At 47.5% G+C, this 23,035-nt stretch overlaps 1 protein-coding gene and 1 long non-coding RNA gene across 5 annotated transcripts in view; one reads left to right on the forward strand and one right to left on the reverse strand.

Moving 5' to 3' along the window:
* The window catches only part of IL1R2 (interleukin 1 receptor type 2), a 36,700-nt gene extending 20,028 nt beyond the window's left edge, over positions 1 to 16,672 (reverse strand). The window contains exons 1-2 of one of the 3 annotated variants that reach the window (XM_070068708.1): positions 16,533 to 16,630; positions 9,463 to 9,662 (exon numbers count right to left, since the gene is read on the reverse strand). Coding sequence is in view for 1 of the 3 variants with exons in the window: in XM_008253249.4 (XP_008251471.2) it covers positions 16,533 to 16,546 (14 nt within the window). In the remaining 2 variants the exon portion in view is untranslated. Of the gene's footprint in view, positions 1 to 9,462; positions 9,663 to 16,532 lie in introns of all 3 variants that reach the window. The other 2 variants (XM_008253249.4, XM_017339459.3) reach the window with 2 other exon arrangements.
* Positions 16,673 to 16,679: 7 nt separating this feature from the next.
* Positions 16,680 to 23,035, forward strand: part of LOC127487959 (uncharacterized) — a 30,017-nt gene continuing 23,661 nt past the window's right edge. The window contains exons 1-2 of one of the 2 annotated variants that reach the window (XR_007915292.2): positions 16,680 to 16,773; positions 22,187 to 22,286. This is a non-coding gene — a long non-coding RNA (uncharacterized lncRNA). Of the gene's footprint in view, positions 16,774 to 21,657; positions 21,925 to 22,186; positions 22,287 to 23,035 lie in introns of those variants that run through there. The other variant, XR_011386444.1, reaches the window with a different exon arrangement.

Genomic DNA, 23,035 nt, shown 5'->3' on the forward strand with positions numbered 1-23,035 from the left:
TGTAAGTACTGTGTGCATAAAGACCCTGCCTTATTTTATTCACAAATCTATCCCCAGTTGCTATTTGTTGAATGAATGGATGGGCCAGTGCCACGGCTCACTAGGCTAATCCTCCACCTAGCGGTACCGGCACCCCGGGTTCTAGTCCCGGTCGGGGCGCCGGATTCTGTCCCGGTTGCTCCTCCTCTTCCAGGACAGCTCTCTGCTGTGGCCTGGGAGTGCAGTGGAGGATGGCCCAAGTGCTTGGGCCCTGCACCCCATGGGAGACCAGGATAAGTACCTGGCTCCTGCCATCGGATCAGCGTGGTGGGCTGGCCGCAGCGGCCATTGGGGGGTGAACCAACGGAAAAGGAAGACCTTTCTCTCTGTCTCTTTATCTCTCACTCTCCACTCTGCCTGTCAAAAAAAATGATAAAAAAAAAAAAAACTAATAGAGTGAATGAATGGATGAATGAAAAGTCCTCATATTTCACTTCTTGGAGAGTTTTTCCTACACAGCCAGCCTTCCATATCCATGGGTTCTGCACCCATAGATTCAACCTCCCACAGACAGGAAGTCACTTGTGATAGGATTGCATCCGACTTGAACATGTACAGAATTATTCTTGTCATCATTCCCTACATAATACATAATACAATGTAACAACCATTTGCACAGCATTTACATTTAGCAAGTGTCATAAGTTATCTAGAGATGATCACAAGTAATATGGAGAAATACGGGTGGGTTATATGCAAATGCTTTTTATATCATCCACAAATTCTATATCCAAGGGGATCCTGGAACAAATCTGCAGATACCATGGGATGGCTATATTCACCATGGATTAGCTTTTGTTTTACATATGATTCTGACATACATTGGAGGATTGTATATACTGCTAACTGGTCCAGAGCAACCCATGGGAAAAAACAAAATGGGTCCTGAAAAGTGATCAACTTACACAAGTTCGGGAAGCGGTCCCCCTGGCAAACCTCCCCAGAACTGGAGTTCCAGAAGCCCTTCATGTCTTGCTGTGGTCCCGCTCACACTCAATCGCTACTGTCTGCTTTATCAGCCAACCTTTGCCACAATGGAGCCGCTTAACAAACACCACACAACTGAACAGTGTGAAACAACCATCCTTTGCTTTACTTAGTGGGTCAGGTGGAGTTTGGCTAACCAGGCCAGGTTGGGCTTGGTTCCAAGCCACAGTAGGCATCTGAGTTGGCCCCTTGTGTCTGCCGTGCTCCTTGGACCAGTAAGCTTCCTGGACATGATCTGTCCACGAGAGGACAGAACACAAACCATGGAGCAAAAACACACAAGGCTCTGCTCAGAGTCAGCTCACTCCTGTCTTCCCGCATTCCACACTGGTCTCAGTAAGCTTCACGGCCCAACCTACCACGCATGGGGCAGGGGAAATCATTGCACCAAGTGGAGTAAAGAAATGGGAGCGATCGAATCATCTACCACACCTGATGCTTGTCTGATTTCCTGTGGGTGGCAACAGCCTTGAAGGCAGAGCCTGGGTCTTGCTCAGAGCCCTCACGGCCTACATACTGCCCCGTCCCAGAAAGTACTGAGGAATATTTATGACTGAAAGTCTACCAGATACCTGGGAGTGGTAAGTGACTTGAATCCAGAAAAAAAAAATCCCAACTACCATCCCCGCCCCCTTTCCCATGAGTCACTGCTCCTGGAAGAGATCACAGTGAATGGCCTGCAGCAAGCCCAGTTGGTTTATCATTGGGCTGGCATTCAGGAAGTGACCCTTGAACGCCAGAAATCCTCCCTTGGGAGTAGGGAACCATCAGAATCCTCGGGCTCATAACTGTACTCTCAGCCCCTCCCCTCGTAGTGATGAGGAGCCGGTGCCCTGAGATGTGGCCCCGTAGCTGGGTATCTGGGCTGGCGCTGTCTCCCCTAAGCTCTTTCCGCTTCTACACACACCAGCTTTGACCTGTTTCTGAAACACAAATATTTCCTGCAGCTTCACCGCTAAGTGCACTCTCAGGTTTGCCAAAATGAAGATCACCTACACAGGGACCAAGTGGCTATGTCCTCTCTGAATACACATGGATAAACATGAGCTTACGTTGTCCCCAGCTGTCCTGGCCCCAGTTACTCTCACTAATTCTTAAGAAAGGATCTGGAGAAAAAAAAAAAAAAAAACCTGGGGATTGAATTCACCATGTGTAACCAACACTACATGTCAGAATAAGTAAATGAAGTCCAAGATACTGATTAGTATGACAGTAACAGCTACTGTGCTAAAAAGTGAACATGCATTTTGTCATTTCGTCCCCATGACGGGAGTCTCATGACCATTTTATAGAGGACGTGTTTGAAGAGATGAAAGGTAACCAAGGTCTTACTGTTACTAAGCAGGGGTTGACATGTGAACCCAGGACTGGTGAGTGCATAGCCCCTGCTCTTCAAAAATACTTTCCATGGCAGAGTTTGCTAATTTACTCCCTCACCATCTGAATTCCCTGCCTGCCCAGTGATAGAAGCCCCGGCTCTCCACCTGGCACACGACTGCCCCCCACAAAGAGGACCCTTCCTGTCTGTGACAAAATGGTGGCCAATGGAACCTAAGTGGACACATTTTGTGACCCTCCTGTGAAGTCTTCTTAAAGGGGCCTTACAAGTCTCCGCCACTCTTCTCTCCAGCTGACTTGCTGTGACTGTGGGGCCTGGATTGCAACCACCATCTTGGACAACAAGGTGCAACCAACTTGCTGAAAGAGGTGGTGTAATAAGAAGAGAGGCTGCTAAGAGTAGGCATTTAGCACAGCAGTTAAGATGCCCCAGTGCACATCAGAGTTTGAGTCCCGGCTCTGGCTCCTGACTCAAATTTCCTGCCAAAGCAAACTCTCACAGGCAACAGTAATGGAGAGTGAACCACCAGGTGGGAGAGCTCTGGCTCTCTCTCATTAGTTAATTAATTCATTTAAAACATATTGCTGTAAGCTATTTAGCAAGAATTTAAAAAGGAAAGAAGGGAGAGTGAACCCTCTGTGGCTTTGTGAAGCTTCCCACTTCACTGAACTATCTTCTTGATTTGTTCTGGTTTTTGTCATGCACAACCAACCCTAACCCCAGTCCACTGTCTTTTCAGAGTTTATAGAAGAAAACCCGAAAGGAAGGGACCATGCTGGGAACTGGTGCTGGTTCTCCTGGCCCTTTGTCTGTTATTCAACTATGTAAAATAAAGACTTTTTGGGGTAGGCATTGTGGAGCAGTAGGTTAAGCTACTGTTTGTTGGGCTGGCATCCCATTTTAGAAAGCCTGTTCTAGTCCCGACTCCTTTGCTTCCAATCTAGCTTCCTGCTAAGAGGTAGAAGATGATGGCCCAAGTATGTAGGTCCCTGCACTGACACGGGAGACCTTGCTGGAGTTGTTGTCTCCTGGCTTTGGCTTTGGCTTTGCCCAGCCTCTGCTATTGTAGCAGAGTGAACCAGTGCATGGAAGATCTCTCTGTCTTTCTGTCTCTGTCTCTCTGACACTCTGCCTTTCAAGTAAATAAATATCTAAACAATAAAAATAAAAAATAATAGGAGCTTCTGCTGATGTCCTTGACACTAGGAGGGGCAGTCACTAGCTGCATTTCCCAGAGCAAGGAAGCTAAAGAGCCTTCTAGAAACCTAGTCAGATGGGGTCCTTTGACAAGGTGATGAAAGTGAGTTTGACATTAACCCTCCACTCTGAAGCACACAGGTGCTTGGGTGCAAAGACATGAAATGAAATCCCCAAATTCTGTCCTCCCCAAGCGACTGCCTTCCCTCATCTCCCCTGCCCCCTGCAGCCCAGGGAATTCTCTGCATCTCTCTCCCTCGGCTTTGGCAAAACAGCTGCTTTACTGCTACTTCTCCAGGAAGTGGCCTCAGACAAGTAAACCACAAACACGCAGCAGTGAGAGTTTTCAATAATCAAAAGCTCCGACAAGGGCTGGAACCAAAATTGCTGTAGTGTGGGAAATAGTAGGTCTTGGCAAGCACAGAGCAAGAACAAATGAGGTTTGCAGAGTGTTGCAGCAGCATCCTATCCCCTGGCCCACTTTCTTGACATGCATTTTCAAATCACAGATAATTTGGCATTTCTGCTGGAATCTGAGCTGACCTTCTTCCTGGAAAAATGAAATTTCACAGGCAGCTTCTACCAAGTATTGGAATTGCAATTTGTTCCTGTATTTTTTGTCAGATAATCATGTTGCATCACCATTCAGTGTAAGAAAACAGAGAAAAGAATGACTAGCAGGGGACAGCCATAAGAAAATGGCCAAAAGATGTGTGAAGACTTAGAGCAAGGAGAAAGAATTCAATGAGGTAGAAAGAGCTGGTGGAGTGTCCAGCATTGGGGTGCAGGTTAAGCCACCACCTGTGACACTGGCATCTTGTATCACAGTGCCAGTCTGAGTGCCAGTTGCTCTTCTTCCAATCCAGCTCCCTGTTAATGCACCTGAGAAAGCAACAGAAGATGACCAAAGTATCTCTGCCACCCACAAGAGAGACCTGGAAGGAATTCTAGACTCCTGGGTTATGCCTGGCCCAACCCCATCTGTTGTGGACATTGGGGAGTATACCAGAGGATGGAAGATCTCTCTCTCTCTTGTGTGTGCGTGTGTGTCATTCTGCCATTCAAATAAAATGCTACGAATCTATAGAAGGAAAAAGAAAGAGCTGTTGGTAGAGCATTGAGCCAGGCAGGAGGTGCACAGAAGCCTGCAGCCTGCATAGAGACCCTAGCAAGCAGTTACCCACCTTGAATCCACAGGTATCTGCCTCCTCGCACCAGGCTTCTGCTCACAAAGTGGACATACAACCCAAGAGTCTGTATGTGTGTATCCCTCCTTCTCATTTAATTTTCAAAAATTACAGACTTAAAAATGGGAAGAATAGTACGGTGAACATTGGTATATAACTCACCAAGGTGCACCAAATGTTCACATTTTGTCAAATTTGCTTTTCCTCATTCTCCCCTCTCTCATCTCTTTATAAACATATGCATATTCTCAGAAATATGCATGGACATCAACAGTTGTCCCTCCGCACTCAGAGTGGGGGGATTCCAGGGTCCAGGACTCCCAGCAGATACCAAAATCCAAAGATGCTTCTGTTGCTTACAGGAAATGCCATCATGTTTGTGGAGAACCTACACATATCCTTGGGTAGACTCCAGATCATCTCTAGATGACTTATAGTAAACTATGGAAATAGTTCATAGGTAAATGCTATATAAATCATTGGAACTTTGTACTGTTTAGAGAATGACAAGAAAAGGAAGTGTGCGCATATTTGGTACAGAAGCAATGTTTGTGGCGATATTTTTGATGTGCAGTGGGCTCATTCCATGACTGCAGAAGTGTGGATACCTGTACCTGTCCATTTACAAGCTTCCCCCCAACACTTGGAAGTCATAGACATCACGAGCTTTATCCAACACATGTATGCATGCATTCTTAACAGATTGGGAGAAAAAGCACGCTAAATACTTGCTCCAGAAATGAATCTCCAAGCACTGAAAAGAAGTACAAATTTTATTGTAGAGTATGTTTGGATACTTGGCCACTGGATTCTCCCAGAAGAGATTAAGCCATTCCTTCTTGCTATTCTCACCTTATTCCCAGAAGCCTTTAGGCAACTGTCTCAGTTCTGAGTCAGGCAGCACAGCCATCAGATGAAAAAAACAAGGTGGCAGGTGTTGAATATTAATGAAGCCAAATAGTTACACCTACCACTGAGTCACCTCCAGTGTCTAAAGTGAATTCCTAAAAAACCCACACACGTTTTAGGCCATCATATAAAACAAAGTCATAGGAAAATAAATATTTACATCAAAATTAAGATAGAGAATATTTTAAATTCAAAATTAAAGCAATATTTTTTTAAAAAAGCTTTTTTTGAGCTGGTACTGTGGCTCAGTAGGTTAAGCCACAGCCTGCAGCACCAGCGTCCCATATGGGCACCAGTTCATGTCCCGGCTGCTCCACTTCCAACCCAGCTCCCTGCTAATAATGCACCTGGGAATGTAGCAAAGGGTGGCCCAAGTGCCTGGGCCCATGCACCCACAAGGGAGACCTGGATGAGGCTCCTGGCTCCTGGCTTCGGCCTGGTCCAGCTCTGGCTGTTATAGCCATTTGGGGAGTAAACCAGCCAATGGAATCTCTCTCTCTCTCTTTCTCCCCCTCTCCCTCCTTCCCTCTCTCACTCTCTATAACTCTACACTTCAAATAAACAAATAAGTCTTTAAAAAAAAAAAAAAAAACCTTTTTAAACTATGTCTCAGGAAACCACAGAATTTTAAGAGCTTGGGCAATAGGGAAGATCAGATACAGAGAAGTAGATGAGCAGGTGTGAAAGCAGCTTTTGCTGATTAAAAACTACAGGTTCAAAGCAGAGCCCTTCGTAGGCTACCCACAAACTACTTCTGTTCTATAAAAAAGAGAAACGCTCGTCCTGCCTAGCCAGGATTAAGGAAACTCTGCCTCCGAGCGACATGGCGGGGCTGTTTCTGTCTGCATGGCTGGGTCCTGACTGCTGGTGGTGGCATTGGCACTGGTCTCCTGTTCCCTCAGGGGACCTGAGGAGACAAAATCACTCGCTGGAGGCCATGGCCCAGGAAGACCTTCCTTGGCAGGACCAGGGATTGGTCCACACTGGACTGAACCGAGAGGGGCAGAGGGGAGAACCAAGTTACAGCTCCCCTGAGGGCCATCCACCTCTCTCTTTTACTCTCTGCCATCAAATATCCTTTCTCTTTAAAACCAGCCTTTCCCGGCCGGCGCCGCAGCTCACTAGGCTAATCCTCCGCCTGCAGCGCCAGAACACCGGGTTCTAGTCCCGGTCAGAGCGCCGGATTCTGTCCAGGTTGCCCCTCTTCCAGGCCAGCTCTCTGCTGTGGCCCAGGAGGGCAGTGGAGGATGGCCCAAGTCCTTGGGCCCTGCACCCCATGGGAGACCAGGACAAGTACCTGGCTCCTGCCATCAGATCAGCGCGGTGGCAGCCATTGGAGGGTGAACCAAGGGCAAAGGAAGACCTTTCTCTCTGTCTCTCTCTCTCACTGTCCACTCTGCCTGTCAAAAAAAAAAAAAAAAAAAAAAAAACTAGCCTTTCCCTTGCCAAGCTTTCTGGACTTGACCAACTTCTGACCCAAGAACCATCAACACAGAGACACTTCAATAAATCAACCCAAGTCCTAGGGCCTTCATTCAAATTCTCTCTTCACACTGCCCATCTGCAGTCAGCCTGGGTCTCACACACACACACACACACACACACATGCATACATACACACCCATAGTCTGAACCACAGCTTCCTTCACTTTCCTCTCACACCAGCCCCTCCCCAGGCTGACCCCCAACAAGACCACTCCCCAAACCCAGAAGAGTCACCATTCTCCCCAAAAGCAAATGATGAGGAAGCTCTGGGTGTCTACAGGGGCAAATCACTAGGGCTCACGCTCTCCCAGCCTCATATCTGTGCACCAGCGACTGCTGCCCTATGCAACTCCAGGGGGACAGAACTCAGGAGCCTGGCAGAGCACAGCAATAGAACCAGATACAGAGAGGAAGTTGCCCAAGGCCACAAAGATGGCGGGATGATAATGTAGGATGTATGGCCAGTCTGTGCGATCCCCAGACCCAATACTCACTGACTGTTTGGTAGCTAGAAGGGGCTCTGGAAGCCATTAGCTTTGGCTGTCCATCCAGTCTTCCCAAGCCCAGTGTCCTGTATTGATGGTCAAGGTTATCCCCTCACAAGATGACCACTTCTAGTATTGGGAAGTGTCCGTGATCTGAAACTCTTCTGTCATTTTGGAGCCCAAATTTACCTTCCCTCAAAGCTGTGCTGCTTAGTACAATTCCACCCTCCAGGGCAGTTCAGAAGAAGCCTGTGTGCACCTGCCAGGGCCTTGAGAGTCAATCTACATGGAGGAGCAGAGTGGAAAGTACAGCAGAATAAATGTGCTTCCTGCCATGCCAGGAAGCTGGCATGCTGGCTGTGGGTAAGCTATAAACCTGTCTGAGGATTGGTCTGCTCATCTGAAAAATGGACACAACTTCATATATACTTCCAAGGATTGGATGGTGTATGATGTGTAAACAGCCCAGCACAGTGCTAGCAGGGACAGTGTGCTGACCAAGAAGTAGCTCTTCTCAGCCTTGTTCAGGAGCAGAGCCAGGCGCCCAGGTACCCAGGGAGGTAAGTCACTTGCTGAAGCACACACAGCCATAAGATCTGAGTGACAAGTCAGGGCTTCTACTCTCAGCATTCTGCAGTTCTTGCTAAGGGTCCACTGCAGTCTAAGAACTTTCTAGCATCGTAGTCAATCACTTGTTTAACACCACTCAGTCTACAAGGAATGTGGAACCAGTAAATTCAAGTATATATACACATGTTATAGAATTATGTTTAGCAGAGCTGGCACTGTGGCGCAGCAGGTTAACACCCTGGCCTGAAGCATCGGCATCCCATAGGGGCGCTGGTTCTAGTCCCGCTGCTCCACTTCCAATCCAGCTCTCTGCTATGGCCTGGGAAAACAGTAGAAGATGGCCCAAGTCCATGGGCCCCTGCACCCACCTGGGAGACCCGGAAGAAGCTCCTGGTTCCTGGCTTAGGATCGGTGCAGTTCCAGCCATTGCGGCCAACTGGGGAGTGAACCAGCGAATGGAAGACTTCTCTCTCTCTCTCTCTCTCTCTCTCTCTCTTTCTGCTTCTCCTCTCTATGTGTAACTCTGACTCTCAAGCAAAAAATAAAAAAAAGAAATATGTTTAGCATAGCACACACAATCATAAGTACACACTCACACATACTGTTCAGGAATTCGAAGGTTTCTCATGCTGTCATTGAGACTGGCACCTTAGTAACAAAGTCTCTAAGCACACAAAACTAAAGGATGGAGTTAGGCTGTGCCTCTTCTCCACCTTTGAAGAGTTGTGTAACCACAGACTCTGTGTACAACCACAGGGCCACTTATTCAAACTGGGCCACAGTTTTTTTCATGTCTAAAATACAAAGGGTGGGATGATGAGAGCTCCCGGGTCCCTTCCAGGGGTAAAAGCCCCCAGATTCTAAGTCAATCTGAATTTGAGTTTAGGCCTCCATCCTGGGCACATTTCAATTTCTAAGGCATCAAGTCAGGGGCTTAACCTGACAACATTGATTCAAAACAGCTCACTTGCTGAAGGTCCCATGGCCAGCAAACAGCAGAGACAAGACTGCATTCCCGGGTTCTCCTGATTATTGGAGATCTAGCTACGCTGGGCTGCCCACTGGACAATGTATACCCAGTGGACACTCTGCTGGCAAACGTTGCTTTCCACCTCCTATAATCCAAGTGCAGGAAACAACCCAAATGTTGGCATCATCAGCCATCGGGAATATCTGCTCATCTCAAATATAATGCAGAGAGAAGACACAAGGACAGGCAGAGTTGGCACAAGGCCTGGCACAAGGGTTTTTCTCTTTTACTCACCAAAGAAGTTTGAAGGCTTCCTTCCAAAGCTCTTTCTCTTTTTTTGTCTGAATGTGGCTAGTTTTTCAGAGTAGTAGGCTGTATTCTGCAAAGATGGCCACAGCCCTATCTCTTATCCCACATGGTCTCCTATAACATGGCTGTGACACTCTGCCAATAAGAGGTGGAGTCCAACTCACCTCCCTTGCACATGGGCTGGCCTACAGTAAACAGAATGCAGCAGAAGTGATGTTGTCTCAATTCTGAAGCTAGGTCAGACAAACCCATGCAGCTGCCCCCTGGTTTCTTTGCGATGCTCAACCTGCTGGGGCCAGCCACCATGGAAAGTGGCCAACTATGCTGAGACCACCTACTGGGGAGGCCACATGTAGGGGGCTCTGGTCAATGGATCCAGCTACACACAGCCTCTGGTAAGACCCCTCCAAAGGACCATCCACATCCTTTCTGGGTTCTTCTACCACTGTACCCCCAGGACAGGGGAAGAACAATCCCTTCTCAGAAAAGAGGGAAGGAAGTAGACACAATGTGGAAGAAGTTCCTTCCCAGTAGAAAGGGAAGTAAAAGAAAAAAAAAAAAAAGCATTTTGAGCTCCAGGGTTAACGGAGAGAAAGCTGCAAGAGGGAGACAGCTAGTTCTGCTTCCAATCGTGGGTTCAAAACCCGAGAGCAAAGGGACAAAAGGTAGAAGAGAGGGAAGCTAAGAGCAGGGGAATGTTTGCTGTTTCCAAAATGGATCTCTGGAGGGATCCCGCCTTGGTAAGGCAAGAGTTCTCACGTGGATGGGGAAATCCCGGCAAGGACGGAAGTGATGGGAGCAAGTAAGGTAGAAGAGATGCTAGTTTGTTCCCTGGGAGTCTCCCTGATGTGGCCAGGTACAGGTTCCCCTGCAGGGGGGAGTGGGAGGCCACTTGGGATCTGGGCTGAGATGGGAGCGCCATGATCAGTGACAGTGACCTAGAGCCGAGGCTGTAGGGTGTCCGATCATAAGAAACAGTGTGGTCAAATGAGGAAGTGCTGCCTTATTTGTAAATAAATAATCAGTCTGCGAAGACCCTGAGCTCTCCACCCTCTGTTCCCTTGGTGCTCCCTAGAGCTCCTTAGGAGTCAGCAAGAGATGCTGCTGCATCCAGTCTGGCTGCTTGGTGCTCCTGTCCTACTGGCTTGAGTACCGCCTGGACCATTCGACCCAGGGAAGAAGCAAGGTCATGGTCAAGAGGCAGAGGACCTGTGGAGCCAGCCAGAGGCACAGTGAGGCCAAGTCGACCAGAACACTGGTGCTGGTGCAGCTGACACAGCAGGCTACAGGCTTCCCCAGTCACGGCCCCCAGTAGGAAATTCAGCAGAGCAGCCTGTGACCAGGCAGGTGCACAATCATCTCCACGGAATCTAACAGAGCCCCCAAGGTCAGCACGTATGGCTTAGCCACCCTCTCCACTATTCCCTGGGTACATAGCACCCCGCTCCATGGCTCAGATACCCTCCTGGCTAAAAGAATGGGCCAGATAAGAAACTGGAAGCCTGAGCATCTACCCAGAACAAACTAGATGAATCCAAGAGAGGTAGATTGGAGCCAACAAAGACGGAATTATATGCAGTGGCAGGGTTAATTCCTTTCCCTTAGCCAAAAGGGGCCTCGGGAACCCAAGGAGATTCCTAGCAGAAAAGTTTGTAAAGGTACCTATTTGGGCATTGATGTGTAGTAACTACAAATTTTTACCATGCTCTACATTAGAAATAACTCTTCACACAACTGTTAGGATATCAGGACAGATGAGATTTTCACTGGATGCTTTGAAAGACCATTTTCCACCTCTGGGGGTCACCAAGGGCAGTAGCCATGCCAAGCTCTGTGTCCAGGGTATCCATGAGAAAAGGCAGAAGCCAACCACAACCACACACACACACACACACACACACAATCCAAGCAATTCTTTTTGATACTATGTGGGGAAGTCCCTCACCACAAGAAAAGCCTACCCTTACCCTGAAGACATTTACTGGATTTTCCACAAGTCTAACCACTCCACCCCACCCTACCCCTGCCGAGAGCTCAACCCTGGAACTGTGGGCAAGGCTTCCCGTCACACACTCAGCCCCTGAGACACCTCTGGGCTTCCAGATACCTCAGTAGCTTGTTCTTGGTGGGGGAGAACAGCTTCATGAAGAGGGTGATCTGAAACCCTGAAAGCCTCCACCCCCACCCATCTAACTGAGCAACCCTGTGTGGCAGGGACAGCACACGTAGGCCCCATCCACACCTGTCACCTCACTTTTCTACACTGGGGGACACAAAGGATTTCACTTCCCAGCACCCTTTAAGCCAGGCATGTCCCGTGCCTGGAAGGGACAAGTGTCTTTTCCACACCAACCCATTTGTTGCCAGTGTTTTGTTTAAGGAAAATGCTGGTACAGCAATGCTCAGCCACCCCCCACAGTGCACTGAGACCCAGTTCCCTCTGTGCCTCCACTCACTTCCTCCTGTTAACATCTGTTTCTCCTGTTAAACAGGAATAAGCCTCCCTCCCAGCACTCAAACAAAACAGCATGGGTCTCGCAGATGGACCCTGTAAATTCTATTCTGAAAAATTCGCAGGGCTCTAGAGTTGCTATGAGAAACCGTCAGAGCTAACTCAGTTGACTAATGATGACAGTGGAGGGTGAGCAAGGAATAAGCCAGTGAGGCCTTGTGCTAGTGAGATGCTCCAGGATATGGCTGCGGTGAGACCTGCACTGGAATGCGCAGCCGTTAGAGAACGATGAGGCTCTCATGCTGGTTTTCTACCACACACTCAGCAACTTAAAATGACCCCCTTGTTAGCTTGCCGTGCTACAGATCAGATGCCTGGGCTCAGCTTAGCTGGAGTCTCTGCCCGTGGTCCCACAAGCTGGGATCAAAGTGCTTTCCAGAGCTCGGGATCCTGTCCCAGGCTAACACGGGTGTGGTGATTGTAAGACTGAGGTCCCCACTTCTCATGCTGACCATCAGCTCCTAGAAGCCACTCATTGTTTCCTGGGCAGGAAAGGCCCTCGCCACAACAGCACAGTCCCTCTCTTCAAAGCACACAGCACACTATCTGCTCCACATCTCCCTGATCCCTTGACACTAACCTCCACACCCTCTTATCAAGAGCCAGGCCACTTATGGCAGAGCCACGCTCCGTGGGCCTGGAGTGCATGATATTCCATTTTGCTAACTGCCAGACATTTTTGTGGGGTTTCATCAGTATCCACGTCTTCCTACTAACCATGTGAGTCACATTAGTGTCTTGTCCCTTCCATAGCTTCTCCGATTGCTATCACTGGGACACTTACAGAATGATGTTTCACAGTTCCAATTTGAAATATTCTAGTTTGGGGGTTTAGCATTTTTAAGTTTTATTTTCTTTTTATTGACATAACACTGGTACCTTTGTATAGGGTACAGTGTGAAGTTTCAATACATATAGACACTGCCTAGTGATCAAATCAGCGTAATTTCCAGATCCATCACTACAAACATCTAGCGTTTCTGGGTGATGAGCACATTCAAAATTCTCTCTTCTTCTTTAAATATTGATTGATTGATTTGAAAGAGTTATGGGGAGAGAGAGAGAAAGAGAGAGACAGCTAGAGGTAGAGCTAGAGCTAGAGCTAGAGAAAGAAATCTTCCATCCACTGGTTCACTCCCCAGATGGCCACAATAGCCAGGGCTGAGCCAGGCTGAAGCCAGGAGCCAGGAGCTTCTTCCAGGACTCCCATGTGGGCTGCAGGGGCCCAAGTGGTTCGGTCATCCTCCGCTGCTTTTCCCAGGCCATTAACAGGGAGTTAGATTAGAAGTGGAGAAGCCAGGGCCGGCGCCACGGCTCAATAGGCTGATCCTCTGCCTGCGGTGCCGGCACACGGAGTTCTAGTCCCGGTCAGGGCACCGGATTCTGTCCTGGTCACTCCTCTTCCAGGCCAGCTCTCTGCTGTGGCCCAGGACTGCAGTGGAGGATGTCCCAAGTCCTTGGGCCCTGCACCCACGTGGGAGACCAAGAGAAGAACCTGGCTCCTGCCATCGGATCAGCGTGGTGCGCCGGCTGCAGCGTGCCAGCCACAGGGGCCATTGGGGGGTTTTCCAACGGAAAAGGAAGACCTTTCTCTCTGTCTCTCTCTCTCACTGTCTACTCTGCCTGTCAAAAAAAAAAAAAAAAAAAAAAAAGGAAGTGGAGAAGCCAGGATACAAATCAGCTCCCATATGGGACACCAGCCTCTCAGGCAGCAGCTTTAGCCTCTACACCACAATGCCAGCCTCCCAAAATTCACTCTTCTGTTTAAAGTATATGAGGGTACTCCAAAACATTCATAGAAAAATAGAATTAAGGGGCCGGTGTTGTGGCTCAGTGGGTTAAGCCTCCTCCTGCAACACTGGCATCCTATATGAGAGCAGGTTCCAGTTCCAGCTGCTCCACTTCTGATCCAGCTCCCTGCTAATGTGCCTAACCTCTACTACCTACATGGGAGACCCGATGGAGTTTCAGTCTCCTGGCTTCAGCCTGGCCCTGCCCAGCCAGCCACTGCACCATTGCGACCATTTAGGGAATGAACCAGCAAATGGAATCTCTCTCTCTCTCTCTCTCTCTCTCTCTCTCTCTCTGTGTCACTCTGCCTTTCAAATAAATAAATAATTTTTAGAGAAACAGAATTAAAGCATAAGTTTAGTGCAAAAAATCTTGATATCCATGCATAGGTTTTGATAATATGCACTTCCATTAACTCTTGGAAGACCCTTCACACAGTATTGTTAGCTATAGTCAGTCTACCATGCACCAGAACTCGTTCCTCCTCTATAACAATAACTTTGTGCCCATTGATTAACATTTCCTCATTAAATTGCATGCATTTCCTTCTGATTGTTGTATTTCATAATACTTTTTTTAAAATTAACTTCAAGTCAATCATCTGGGGACCTAAATGACACCTGCAAAGTCCCCTCATCTTAGCCATATTAGGAAATGTAACCATGGGTGTGATATCACATCTATTCACACAACACAGCCTCATTCAAGGGAAGGGGATTATACAAGGGCGTGAATCAGTGGGAGTCACCTTAGAATTCTGCTTACCACAGACACTTAAGAAAACATTGTAATGAATATTAGCTCCTGAAAACTTGGGACTCACCCAAGTATTACATTTGCTTCCTTGCTCCCGCATAAGACCTCTTCCCAAATGTTCTAAAGCCTGGCTGCTCAAAGCTGGTCCCTGGACCAACTATCGGAACAGCACTCGGGAGAAATGCAGACTTCACACCGCTCCTGAGTCCTAGGAAAGCGTGACCATCTGCTTACTGACAAGACTCCCAGGTGATGTGAGATGATCTCAAAGGTTCTTTTCCTGAGACACCCACCCCCACCCCCGCCGGAAGCTTGCCACTGGGCACAGCACCTGCTCCTAGCTCCAAAGGAAGTGGTTCTCCCAGTGTGCTCTCCAGACCAGCAACATCCCAACACCCCTTCCTGGGAATGCGTGAGAAAGGCGTATCTTCTGCCACCCTCTCCACCACAGCTACTGAATCAGAAACTCTGGGTGGACCCAGCCCTCTAGGTTTGTCTAAGCCCAGCAGGTAATTCTGATGCAGGCTCAAGGTTGAGAACCACTGGCCAGAGGCACTGTCAAGTTCAAGTGACCCCCCCACATGGAAAGCCGATGAGGACAGCAGAAAGAGGCAACCCAAGTCTCAATTACTCTCAGCCCTACACCTGTGTGGACTTCGCCTGTGCTGACTTCAAAGCAGCACTGCTCTCCTGCCTGGGGGGAGGGGGGGCAGGTTGTTGGGGATCACTTAAGCTCCAGGTGCCAATCACTGGGCTTTGGAGACTGAGGCAGAAATGGGGGCATTGAGAGGAGGGGCTGCTGGCAGGGCTGGGCAGGGGGCTCCCAGGCCGAGATCACATGGGTCAGAGACTATCCTCATAGATCCCTTGACTGTTATGGTGAGAACTAGAGAGACTAAAACGGAAAAAGCAAACAGCCAAGACTTTCCATGAGGTTTGCGGGAAGGCGCCCCCTGCTGCTTGTGCAGGGGAGAGCCGCCCACTGAGCTGTGGAAAGGAAGCCCCCCTACCCCATCCCGCCCCACCCCCCGACCTCCCGAGGGGGCCAGGCAAAGGGACAGTTTGGAGGATGAGACACGGAGCACATCCCACCACAGACATTTAGCTCCGAGAAGTCAGGGCACCCGACTGCCTCAGTTTACACAAAAGGGAACTCAGAGACAAGGATGAATTTTAACCCAGATGGTACTACGTTAGGAGGAGCTGGCAGGCAGGGGTAGCGGAATCCTGAGAGAGCTGAGGCTCTAGGGAAGCGGAAAATCCTCCAAAGGGGAATGGGACTCAGGAGACGGGTCTTCAAACGGCAAGCACGCATGTGCGGCACCTGCTTTGTGTCAGGCGCTCTTCCACATGCTTTGTGTTACCCAGATTGCCTGGTTACAAAGATCATCTCCATCAAGACCGATACTTGCAGACAGGGAAACTGAGGCACGGAGTAGGTGAATTGTGTAACATCAGACAGCTACTGAGAGCCCAAGCTGGACCTTGACCCCAGGTCATTGCTTCCCAGGGACACACACTCCTCCAGTTCTCTACCTTCTGCCACCTAGCAGGTGAGCACTGGTGCTCAGCCATCACTGAGGACTCAGGCACCTGAGCATTTAAAAAACAACAACAACAACAACAACAAAAACCAACACCCTACACCAGAAAGCCCCTGAATCTTCTAAGAGAGGAAGCTTCAACTTTTGGTGCATGTCTCAGCTGGCAGCCTCTTGGGAGGGGGACACTGGCCAATCACCACTCGGATTCACCTACAATCCTAGAAGGTCCTTAGGAACCTTCTCATCCAGCACCTTGTTAACAGTTAGAGACACCGAAACCCAGAAAGGTCAAGGTATGCCCAAGGTCACCTTCCCCCAGGGGAAGAAGGTCACGGGCATGACAGGTGTGGCACCTGAGGTCTGGAGAAATGAGAGTTGCCTGAGGATCCATCAGAAACTGACCCAGGTGTCCTGGCTACCAAATCTCCTCCACCCCCTCAAAAGCCTCTTACCTGCAGCTCTGCATTCTTTCACCTTGTTGCTTCTCACCTGGGGAAGGCTGCCAGCCCAAACTTTCCCCTTCAGTGGAAGCTCAGCGGTCGGGGAAGGGATTTATATCCTCATGGGCAGGCTGTGTCACCCGCTCCTCTCCGACTGGGTAGCTGTGGACACACCTTTTTCCTGCTCACAGCGAAGAAGCGCCCTGGGGCTGGTACGTGATCACCAAAGGGGAAGTGCAGGAGGCAACTCTTTGTAAGTTTCCCTATTTTTTGTGACTCGTTCAAAATCTCATGCATCCAGCTGAGAGGTGGTTTTCAAGGGTTGGGTATTTAACACCCAACTGATGAGAGAAAGAGTCGGTTTTCCTCCCAAAATGAAGCTGAGACGTAAGAAAACAACGTTAAAGGTTAAAGGTGAAACCTTTTTATGTTGTTTGGCTTGGATTTCAGTCTTGTGGGCTCCTTTTACATGCCAAAGGAAGGAAAGGTTTCTTATTCTTCCACTTTGAGGGGGCTGCCTTTGTGTAATAAGGTGGAAACGGGGCATTCACTTATTTGTACATAATCCTACGTCTCCCCCAGCTCCCCTGCCAGCCCCCATGCTGTTGTCGGTGGCTCCTTGCTTCTAAAGTTAGAGAGCAGAGCCCAGACAGGCAAGCCAGACCTAGGGGAGCCTCAGAGGCTTCCCAGAGCTGGCCTGGTGCCTGCAAGCTGGGTTGTGCCCAGGGTCAGCTTTGGTCCTGTGTCTCAACACTCCCCACCTCAGATTCACATCCACACTGGCCTGGATGAGAGTTCAAAGGTCCAGAGTTCTGCTTCAGATGAGCAAGATAAGGACCTGGTCAGGACCTTCCCTGGAAGGGAAGTTCTTAGGGCTTGAATCCTCTGGGCTGATAAGTACTGCGTGGCTCCTGCAGTCTCCCTGTGTGTTGCGCCCCGACGCAAGGTTTAGGCAGAAATGAGATTTGATTTGGTTAGTTTTGTGGATGGAAAAGAAGAATGTTTTCCCAAGTGTAATTTACAACTTGTCATTGATCTTTTTTTCAGATTTATTTTTATTTATTTGAAAGACAAGGTTACCCAGAGAGAGAGAGAGAGAGAGAGAGAGGCAGAAACAGAAAAAGATCTTCCATCTGCTGGCTTACTCTCCAAATGGTCACAATGGTCTAAACCGGGCCAGGAAGAAGCCAGGGAGGGGCTAGGAATTCCATCCAGGTCTCCCATGTGGATGGCAGGGGCTCAAGCACTTGGGCCACCTTCCACTGCTTTCCCAGGCCATAGCAGAGAGCTGGATTGGAGGCAGAGCAGCAGGGACTCCAACAAGCTCTCCAAAATGGGATGCCATTGTCACAGGCAGAAGTTTAACTTCCTACACTACAATGCCAGCCCCCAAGCTATTCATCTTGATGACACTTTCTGCCTAATTCATTAAGACCTTCATGTTCATATAGGTGAAAAAGCAGGTATAGAAAATCTTTTAAGATTTCATTTTTTATGGCTGAGTAGTATTTCATCACCTATATATACCACAGTTTATCCAGTCATCAATTGATGGACATCTGAATTGATTCCAAATCTTAGCTATTGTTAGTTGAGCTGCTATAAACATGGGGGTACAGATAATTCTTTCATATGCTGACTTAATTCCTTTGGGTAAACTCCCAGGAGTGGATCGCCTGGGTGATATGGTAGATCTATTTCCAGGCTTCTGAAGAATCTCCATACTGACTTCCATAATGGTTGTTCTAATTTACACTCCCATCAACAGTACATTAGGGTACCTTTTTCCCTACATCCTTTCCAGCATTTGTGTTGTTTTGTTTTTTTAATTTTGGGGTGATAGTTATTCTAACACGAGAGGTGAAGCCTCCTTGTGGTTTTTATTTGCATTCCTCTGATACTGGTGATCCTGAGCGTCTTTTCATGTGTCTCCTAGCCATTTGCATTTCATCCTTTGAAAAATGCCTGTTCATGTTCTTAGCCCATTTCTTTCCTGGATTGCTTCCTTTGTTGTTGTTGAGTTTCTTGCGCTCCTTATATATCCTGGATATTAATCTTTTATCAGATACATAATTTGCAAATATTTTCTTTTTTCATATTTTTATTTGAAAGGCAGTTACACGTACAGAGAGAGAGAGAGAGAGGAGAGACAGAGAGGTTTCCCACCTGCTAATTCACTCCCCAAATGACTGCAATGGCCAGGGCTGTGCTAGGCCAAATCCAGGAGCTAGGAGAGTCTTCTGGGTTTCCCATGTGGATGCAAGGGCCAAAGAGCTTGGGCCATCCCTCTCTGCTTTCCCAGGTGCATTAGCAGGGAGCTGTATTGGAAGTGGAGCAGCCAGGACTCAAACTGTTGCCTGTATGGGATGCTGGCATTGCAGGCAACAGCCCGACCCACTATGCCACAGTGCTGGCCCCAAATATTTTCTCCCATTCTGCTGGTTTCTCTACTTTGCTTAGTGTTTCCTTTGTTGTACAGAAGCCTCTTAGCTTAATGAAATCCCATTTGTCTATTTTTACCTTCATTGCCTATGTTTCTAGAGTCTTATCCAAGAAGTCTTTGCCTATACCAATGGCTTGCAATGTTTCCCCTATGTTTTCCTCTAGTAATTTGATGGTTTCAGGTCTTAGATTTAGAGCTCTGATCCATTGTGAGTTGATTTTTGAATAGGGTAAAAGGTAGGGGTCTTGTTTCATACTTCTGCATGCAGAGATCCTATTTTCCCAGCCCGATTTTTTGAAGAGACTGTACATTCTCCAGGGAGTGATTTTAACTGTTTTGTCAAAGATTGGTTGGTTGTAGATGTGTGGATTAATTTCTGGGATCTCTAGTCTGTTCCATGGTTGACATGTCTGTTTTGCCAGTTCCAAGCTGTTTTGATTATAACTGCCAAGTAGTACGTCTTGAAATCAGGTATTGTGATACCTCCAGCTTTATTTTTATTGTTTAATATTGCTTTAGCTATTCAGGGTCTCTTGTGATTCCCTATGAATTTTAGAGTCATTTTTCCCCAGCTCTGAGGAGAATGCCTTTGATATTTTGAGTAGAATTGCATTGTTCTTTACAACAAAACGGGTGCAAATGGAGACAATTATGCTTAGTGAAATAAGCCAAAGAGACAAACATTGTATGTTTTCCCTGATTTGTGGTAACAACATACAGAGAACAAAAAAAGTAATTGGTATGCATGAAATCGACATTTTGAGATTTGATTATTGTTTATACCCCTTGTCTATACTCTCGAGGATCACTGGTTTTTCTACTTAGTACTTGTTGGATTCTTTATTTAGTGGAGACATAAAGACAGTATGTCATTGTAAAAATTAAAAGAAAAATAAGAAAGGAGGGAGGGAGTGTGGGAAGTGAGGAGGGAGCGAGAGTAGGGTGGGAAGTATTGTTATTCTCTTAAAACTGTATATATGAAATACATGAAATTGGTTCCATTTATATAAAATTTTAAAAAGTAAAAAGAAATTAAAATAAGAAAAAAACAAAGTAAACAAAAAAAAATCTTTCAGAGAAGTCTCAGGAGTTCCATACTCAGAACAAATGGCTCAGAATCCAAAGGCTCTAGTGGCCCTACTTTTACTCTTTTGCTGACAAAGAAGGTAACACTTGAAGGTCAAAACTCAGATTGGGTAAGCAAAATACAAGAAAAATACAGTGGTAGATGGAAACTTAGAGACGATCAAACCCATCCCACAGTCTGAAGAACAAAGTGAGGTCCAGGCATTTGAGGGGGTCTCAGGTGACTAAACTGCTAACTTCACGCACACACAACCTCACGGTGGGCAGTGTTCTCACGGTGGGCAGTGTTCTGGGAATAGCCTGATGTGGAAGTTGTTATATCCATGTTTATTCTTTTTCCAAAGACCAGTTGAGGAAGCAATATTTGTTTTTGTTCCATATTTGATGTGGTAAAATTAAAGAATGAGCTATAAAGCTGTGAGTGGAGTCAAATAAGTTTTAAGGTTGTACATTCACCCCAACAGGAAGATCTCTCTAAATACCATCATTATCCCAGAATAAAGAACATGCAAATGACTGAGTTCTCACCGTGCTCTGTCTGTGGTTAACCAAACGCATCACTCCCAGCTGACCTGCCTTGTTGGGGACCCCATTCACTAAATGACATAGGCAGCCCACAGCTTAACATAGCCGAAGAGAGGAAGAAAAACTCTGCCTTTGGCCATGCTCAAGTATTATTGCTGATCTTGTGATCTAGAAAGAGGAATTTACGTAACCTCACTTTTTTCTCTATGGGAAAATGTAGTCAGAGAGCCACATGAATTGCTTCAATGGCCCAGTCAAGAATGAATGTTCGAACCCAACAGTTGCCCGACGTAAGTCCCCAAACCTGGCATAGAGCTCACAAGCAATGGCTACTTTTTCTGCATCAGCCCATCTGCATTCATAGCCTACACTATGATGGCCCCACCATCAGCAGCGTGCTCACTTGGATTTCCCCACCAGTTGATGGGAAGTGAACAAGGTACAGAATGTTCTGTCATATCTCAAAATCCTCCCAGGATGTTTGTTGCAAAGACTGGGGCAATGTTTCTTCACTTCTTAGACCTAGCTGTTCTTTCCAAAGTATGGCCTAGTTCAGAGGTCAGCAGCATCCTCTAAAAACCCTCGTGGCAAGGTTCTGCTCCCCACCTTCCTTCCATGGGATGTGTGGCCAGGAGGTGCAATGAGGAGGGATGGGAGCTTAAGGAGAGGAAAAGAATGTATGCTGGCTGCTGTGCTGTGTGTCATAACAGGGTCTGTTTGTCCCCAGTCATGTAGGACAGGCTCATTTCCAAATACTCTACCTTAATATCCCCAGACATCACTCATTCTTATCAGAGAACAGATCTCCATCAACGTGATTCCAGAACACATGGTCATGAAATCCGTAAGATAAATTATCATGAAGCCCCGTAAAACTGACAATTAAGGCTTTCCCTGAGCAGCTGGATAATAACAGAAGTTAAGTCTACCTCTGACTTACAATGGCATGAGAAAGAACATTCCTTTCTCATTAATAATTTGAAATTAATGACTAAAAAGGATTACAGTGGCTGCAGATGGGCTTCAGCCTCTTCAGTTGGGGGAAAGAGGAGTTTGTGATGGGTTCCCATTGCTACTGCACCACACTGCCTCACACAGGTGTCAATCCTGTGTTCTCTTGCAGTGCCAGAGGGCTATGGTCTGACATGCGGCCCACGGGGCTGAAATCGAGCTGTGGGCAGTGCAGAGCTGCTCCTGGAGGTTTCAGAGGGACAATCCATTCCCTTGCTTTCCCCAGCTTCTAGAAGCTTCCTCATTCTTTGTGGATCCTACAGCATCACTTGCTGCCTCTTTTGACTATCTAGTCTCCCTCCTACAAGGGCCCTGATATTACAATCAGAGTCCATGAAGGTAACCCAAGTACCAAGTCCTGGGTAAGACTTTGGTTTACTGTATCCCAAAGACCCATATGTGAAAGGTTTGGTCCAGAAAGTCTATGTTAATGGTACCAAAAGTGGAAACTTAATTTGATTATGCTGTTTGGAGGTGGAGCCTTTGGGAGATGATGGGATTGGGTTGGGTCATTGGGGTTAAGCCGCTTGATTAAATCCTGATGGCTTAACCCTAATGAGACTACATGGACATAGACAGCAAAGGAGCTTTTTCTTGCCAGTGAGGCTCTGAGCTTCCAGCAAATATACCACCACCAGCAGCAGCTAACTCAATGGGACCTGCCCAATCTTGGACTGTGAACCTCCAAAACAATAGCCAAGGTAAGCTCTTTTTAAGATTGGTTACCTCAAGTATTTCATTGTACTAACTAAACACTGGCTGACACACCAGGGTAAATGTTCCACCTTGAAATCCTGAATTATCTCATCCACAAGGTCCCCTTTGCTGTACAAGGTAGCACGTTCACATATTCAGGAAATTAGGATGAGGACACCTTTGGGCTTCGTATTCAACTCGAAGATCCAACTCTCACAGTTTGTGCTTTAGGATTCTTTAACAAAACCATGAGAAAATGACTCTGTGGGTGGGAATACCACGGTTCCTTCCAGACCTAGCCCAGGTTGTCTAGAAGGGGGAGACAGTAGGCATAGAGCTTTTGAAGCATACAGGATTTTATTTCATTTCAATTCAGAAAACAAAATCTACTCTTTATGGCAGAAGACTTTTTCTGTTGCTGCCTTTCCTCTGGCTTCCTTCTCCGCATCTCAAGCTTCTAGAAGAGAAACTGGAAAGGATGAGAATTCTGGGGAATCCACCCGTAACCTGACCACCACTGTCCACTCGCCCTCCAACCCACCCTCCACAGGATCCAGAACACGATGGCAGAGAAGTTGGGACCCGGCCCGTTTCCGTGCCTACTTTCTCCCACGGGTGCCCAGGCCCAATCCGGCACCCAACACTCCAAGTGCTCTATTCTCCTGCTCTTCCATCCACACAACCAAGCCTTCCCCCTGACTTGGAGCTCAGACGGCTCCAGATCAGCACCATGGGCTCACATCTGAGGCCTGCT

This window comes from Oryctolagus cuniculus, chromosome 2, assembly GCF_964237555.1.
Source record: "Oryctolagus cuniculus chromosome 2, mOryCun1.1, whole genome shotgun sequence".
In the NCBI taxonomy this organism is placed as follows: domain Eukaryota; kingdom Metazoa; phylum Chordata; class Mammalia; order Lagomorpha; family Leporidae; genus Oryctolagus; species Oryctolagus cuniculus.